Source organism: Akebia trifoliata, chromosome 3 (genome assembly GCF_017979445.1).
Source record: "Akebia trifoliata isolate Shusen 1 chromosome 3, ASM1797944v1, whole genome shotgun sequence".
Lineage (NCBI taxonomy): Eukaryota > Viridiplantae > Streptophyta > Magnoliopsida > Ranunculales > Lardizabalaceae > Akebia > Akebia trifoliata.
The window spans coordinates 10620349-10626564 of record NC_141377.1 but is presented as its reverse complement, the minus strand read 5'-3'; the positions used below and the strand labels follow the sequence as shown (position 1 = coordinate 10626564).

Sequence of the window (6216 nt, the reverse complement as noted above, 5' to 3'; positions counted from 1 at the left end):
ATCACGTAACTCCGAAAGTAAAAAATAACTTTCTTTTTCGAAAAAAAATATTTCTATCGTAAAATTTTGTCCTCTACAGCCCTAAAGCAGCGGATCATGGTGTTGGATGCCACAAGTTGAGCCCATGGTCCCTAGTGAGGGTGAAATCCTTACTTAATAAGGCTAGTTTGACTCATGGTAATTCATTTGAGCTCTACGATCCTTAATAAGATTTGGAATCTTACCAAGGAAAGTGTTTCCCTAAAAACTGAAGTCAAGACAGGGTTGAAAAAGTCTTTAGTTAAAATAGCAGGATATATAAAAATTACCCAAAAATAAATTCCTTAAAGAAAAAATAAAGTACAATAAGAGCCTTCACATAAGTTGCACTTTGCTCTTCAACCATTTCTTTTTCTTCTCAAGAAGAAACATCAAGTACTCATCAAACTAATAAAAGTAGCTTCCTTCTATTTAAAGAAAGAAGAAAAAAAAAAAAGTGCCTCTTATCATCACCCTTCCTGCTTTGAAAGGTTGACTGACTAAGGATACCACCAATTAAACACTACAACAAGGAATGTGAGGGGTTAACAACTATATGTCTTAAAGGGTGTTCTACATCACCACCTCCTGCATGCTTGACAAACTCTGCTGGAGAAAGGAAGTTGCCATGGCACACACACATTATCCTCACCTCTTCTCCCTTCCTGTACTTATAGAGGAACCCCTCTATTCTTTTTCCATTGGGCCCATCTCCTCCTGTAGTTGACACATATGGCATCTCTTCCATCACTTTCATACCCATTTCCCTCGTGCTTCCGTTGTCGTCTGTCACTTTAGCTTTTTTTGATGGATTCTCCACCTCCACCTCCACTCCAGTGGATATGTCGGATTTTTCAGTAGTTGCTGATCTAGCCCTAGGAGCAATAACGGGCTTCTGCTCATATTGCTCTGGCAATGATTGCACACTTGCAGGGCTTGTTCTCCCTTCAGCGGAATTGCTCAACCCTGAGATGTAGAATTCCATGAACCCATAAGAACACAGTTGGAACTTAAATAAAAAAAGAAAAACTTTTATTTTGAAAAAAATTCTCATGAATAGTGGTGTGGGGAGTGGATGTGTGAGTGTTTTGGGGAGGGAGAGAGGAATATACAAAACAAAATTGCATGCAAGTATAATAAGTTGAGATCGAATTTGAGACCCTCTCTAGAGAAGAGAATTCTCCATACGTTGTTCCTTCCACTTCACTACAAGGAAAGATTTGTACTTTGGCCCATGTCTGGTGAATTGAAGGTAACGGAGCTTGCAATTTGATAGTAAGTTGTTTTAGTACAATGTAAGAGGACTTGCACTAGTGTCCTTGGTAAAAAATCAATTAGAGCACAGAAGTTCCAAAGCTGATGACATAGGTTCAATCCTCATTTTATCGGTTGAGTAACTAATCCCAAATTGTTTCTCAAAGTAAAATAGAATTTTACATTAGAACATTGATTCAATTATGAAGGGGGTTATCATTTTTCATTGTGTGTGGAAGACAACATCTTTCAATAACAAGGACTTGAATCTAGACAGAGTTGAACAAAGGAAGAGGGATTTATTAAGCAGATTTGTTATTGTTGTTGTTGTGGAAGACAATATCCAAGATATTTAAAATAAATAAAAATAATATACCTTCCTTAACAAGTGCAAGATATAAAGCGCAACTAATCAACAGGAACAAAAACTATAAAGATGCAACCAAGTAGATTTACCTAGAGAGGGAGAGAGAGAGAGAGAGGAAAATGACACAAGACGGAAATCGGAACTTGACCAAGAAAAAGAGTTTCTAATCCCCACTAAAATTGAAAAGAAAGTAAAAACTATTATCTGAATTTGTCTCAAAATCAAGCACTACCAATGTTATACGGGGATTGATTGTCTCAAAAAGTCTAAATTTGTTTCGAACTTCTGGGCCTATGTAACTCAGATCATATTGAGGAGTAACCTAACCTCTATGTAAGTAACAGGATGAAATCAATCAAGGAAAAATAACGCAAAGAGTGTACACTTTCTTTCTTTCTTTCTTTCTTTCGATGAAATATTTGTATTAGATTTTCTAATTGTTTTCTCATAAGTGCTTTCCAAATTGTTTCAATATTAGGATTTGGGATTTGTATAGGCCATGAGGTTTTTTATAATTCTTTCGATGAAATCTTTAAAACACCTTCACCCATTGACTTGAACAGCATGAATTTGTGTCCTCTTCTTATGTGTGATTCTTTTCTAATATGGTTCTCTAGAGGGGTCAATCCTCAATGACGCAAAACAATTACAAATTAAACCTAACAACTCCCCATCAAGATGGAGAGAATAATGAACTAAGGCAAATTCACATAACAACACAAAACACAATCCAACCATTTTAACTTCCCTTTGTTAAGTTTGTGCCTTGTCTTCTTCTGTTTAGTCGTAACAAAAGGAACTCTACACCAAGGGCCCCTCCCTGCCCTAAATTCTATGTCTATTGTTATCCTCGATTCTATTTTCAACAAAGTAATTAAACACACACACACAACTCGATCAAAATGAAGCTAAATAATCAAATCAAATAACATAAAAATAAAATTGGTTACCTTGACTCGGCCGGCTCTCGAATTCAGAAATCCCAGAAGAGCTGCTCCCTTGCGATCCAATCGATCCTTGTGACAAAGGCTGCACAAATCCTCGCAAGGCGGGCACTGGGGCAACCCAATTGAGCAACCCAACCGAAGGAGAGAAACCCCTCGAAACCATATTAAATTGTTGTTCAATCTTTAGTTTTGAACCTAATATAGGCATTATTAATCTCTCTTCTTCTTCTACTACTACCTTATCTTCCTCGCAAATTCCCCCCAAAGAAGCTCCATCTTTACCCACTCTGAAGTTCCTCTGTTTCTCAGATCTCTTCCTCATCGCCTCAAGTCGTCTCAAAGACTGCAAATCTTTGCGCTTCCTTCGCTCTTCTTCGGTCTCTACAGGTAACGAACTAGTCCTTGTAAGAGTTAAATCTTCGTTCCTAATCAGCCTAGTTGATCCAGAAATCGATGATGAACGAATCAATCTCTTCTCCTTTGGATCTACCCCAAAACAACCTCCTAAAGAGAGACCAAGATTCAGCTCCATCTCTTCGGTTTCTTCTTCATTTGGAGATTTATATTCAGTCTGCTTTCGATGGTGATTTCCTGCTGTAAATCTCTGTAACAGATCTCTCATATATCCATTCTCTGCCACTTCATTTGCTTCACCCATCCCACAAATCACCCAAAATATATATATATTTATATTTATCGAAACTTTTAATGCTTCTGTTACTATTTTTTCCCAAATCAACTATTATCTGATCAGATTTGAAGATACCCAGATCCAAAAACTTCACCATGAAGATGAACTACAACTCAAAATCAAAATACAAGAAGAGCACAAAACCACTAGAAAAGTCATGAACACAGACATTCAAAAAAAATTTCTAAAATTAACTTTAATTCGTCAGATTTTTTTTTTTTTCCCTCCAAAACGATTCTCAGATACCGGAATTCCAGATTATCCGGCTAATTTCCGGCCATAACGCACCGGAAATATCGATAAAGCCATGATATGATTGAGGGAGAGAGAGAGAGAGAGAGAGGAGAACACGCAGAGAGAGAGATTTTTATGAAAAAAAAATAGAGAAAAAGAAAAGAAAGGAAAAAAAACCACTCAAAATACCCTATAACGAGGAAATAAACCTCCATTCCTGTAGAGACACGTGTCAATCAGGAGTAGGTTCATTCGACACGTGGTTTATTGGGTTCAGATACATCAGAGACGCCAAACAGAGGTCTCCATCGTTATGTTTATGTTTAAGAAAGGAGTGTAGTGGGTTCCTTTGTCCTGAAGACACGTGGCGTTAAAGTAATGACTAAAAGTGAAAACAAATGGACACGTGTCGATAAATTTTTTTTGGGGGGGGTTTTCTCGTAAATAGGCGACCTTTCTCTCTCATGTTAGCTGTTCTCAAGAACTGCGGATGTTACGGCATGAGAATTGGACAGGTGGCGTAATAACAATGGCTTTCCAACCGCAGTTTCCGTCCGCGACTCTTCCTTTCAAGGAAAGGACCACGTAGCCGAGGAATGTACAACTTAGATCGACTTCATTTGCTAACTTGCACCGTAGGTGCTGAATTGTAAAAACTTCTCTGTGGCTCGTTGTATGGACAATTGATGCGCATTCCTCCAAATTATTGACATATGACGTGACTCTTAGCTTTTAATCACGTGCACCTTAAGATCACTCATGGGACGATCATCATTTTCTCCGCTCCCCATTTGCTTGTAATATCTCTTGTGGCTGGTAGAGTAGGATGGTGGTTGTAGAGGTAATTTTTGTCAATATCGTGACATTCTCAATCTCCCGATCAAACGATCTATCACTCCTCAAGATCTTCCATATTCCTTATTTCATAGAGTCTTCAATGCCTAAGTTAGCCTATAAACACATTCAAATGCGAGTCCAAACAAAAAAATTGCAAAATCCTTAATTTTCGGATCGAAACAGACTACAAAAATGAATTTTTTCTAGAATAAGAATTTGTAGAGTTCAATTGCATCAACAAAAAATTATAAAAAATTGAGTATTTACTCGTTACTTTCAAGTCCGAAAAGTCGAATTATCTTAAAAAATGGAAACAACTTTGATTTTCGGGTTAGATTGGACTGAAAAAGTGAATATTTGTTAGAGCGAGAATTTGTAAAATTTGATCACACCATTAAATTTGTAATGAAAAATTATAGAAAAAAATATTCACTCATTAATTTCGGAGTCTAGAAAATCGAGTTATCATCAAATAAAACTTCAAAAAGGAAGATTGCATCATAATATTTTATATATAAACAAATTTCTAATTTTTTTAGTATTAATTGTCTCTTAAACTCATCAAAAACCAGTCAAAGACATTTTTTTAAAACATTGGTTTTGAAATCAATTTGATCCACAGATTCATCATGAACTAGTTTATGTCGACGTTCAACAAAGAAGGAAAAAACGTCCGTGAAGTCGAACTCTATAAATCCCGCCTATCCTTTTTTATTTTTCTTCATATTTCATTGAAAATCAATCGTACTATATACAAGGATTTCATCCCTTCAATCTTCGATTTCATTGACTTAGAGTCTAAACTGTTCTTCGTTGCAAAAGGAAAAGAAGACGCCACTGTCGAGATCTTCGAAATCACCGAATCTGATTAAAAAAATCAGTCATATCAAGTTTTGAATTTCCTTGCGTTATTCACCTTATTTTTCGTGCACATTTTTCAATTCTAAAACTCAAATATTGGTAAGGACTTATGATTCTTACTGATAATCGTAGATTTCGAAAAAATGTATTTAAAATATTTATAAATCTTTATATTTAATTACAAACGCGTAATTTTCGTTACTTATTTTAAATTCATATAAAATATATGTATCTGACGTATCTAATTGTATTTTGTAACAAATTATACCTAGGTGGGAAATTTTATCGAATTATTTTTGCTAGTTTGTTGGTCCTATGCACTGTTCGGACTCCATTTTGATCAAACTTTTATAATTTTTCAATTTAAATGATAAAAATAAGTTTCAAAGTTTGAAAATTAATTTAATATTCAGTGAACTCATATTGAATAGATGAATATTGGAAAATGAATGTTGTATTCAAAAAATTGAAAAGTGCAAAAATAAAAAAAGATGATAAAACGATAAAAATATCAAAATCTCACCCGAAGGGTGATGTCTGCATTTTACATTGTGATATTATGTGTGAGTTGATAAATGGATATCCAGGTTTAATTTACTTTCTATTGTCACGAGGTTACTTGTATGTTTATTTACGATTATGCGCTGTATACTATTATTTATTTTAAGTAGTTGGGCCACAATTGCATGGTAGGAAATTTGATATACATTTTGAACTCTGTAATGTTAATTTTGTGAACTGTTAAATATAAATATAGTTATTTTGTGAATTGTTAAAGATTTTGTGAATACCTAAAGAGATAATCAATCATATTATTCGGAGTAATATGTTATCTTAAGATGTACGGTAGAGACAACAAAGATCATACGTGGTATGGGACACGTATGTGAGTGAAGCCACAATTGAAATCCGGGTTTATTCCTTTCTATCTTTACCAATAAACTTGTAATGTAAAAGGAACTGCACACGAATGAGGTTGTATAATGGGAATCACATGCATTCTTGAT

General features: G+C 35.1%; 1 protein-coding gene across 1 annotated transcript; it reads right to left on the bottom strand.

The window, feature by feature from the left end:
- Nucleotides 1-304: 304 nt before the first annotated feature.
- LOC147405968 (ninja-family protein AFP3-like) lies at nucleotides 305-3668 on the bottom strand. Its single transcript, XM_086433874.1, has 2 exons — nucleotides 2590-3668; nucleotides 305-984 (listed from the first exon to the last, which is right to left on the bottom strand). Exons 1-2 carry the CDS (start codon nucleotides 3242-3244, stop codon nucleotides 542-544), a joined length of 1098 nt encoding a protein of 365 aa, XP_086290000.1. The 5' UTR covers nucleotides 3245-3668; the 3' UTR covers nucleotides 305-541.
- Nucleotides 3669-6216: the final 2548 nt, after the last annotated feature.

What these genes read in the sequence shown, in the direction of transcription:
- LOC147405968 (XM_086433874.1), bottom strand. Translation starts at nt 3,244, where the DNA reads ATGGGTGAAGCAAATGAAGTGGCAGAGAATGGATATATGAGAGATCTG. An exon ending in CGAGAGCCGGCCGAGTCAAG is followed by an intron (nt 985 to 2,589) that starts GTAACCAATTTT and finishes TCTACATCTCAG; the next exon opens with GGTTGAGCAATTCCGCTGAA.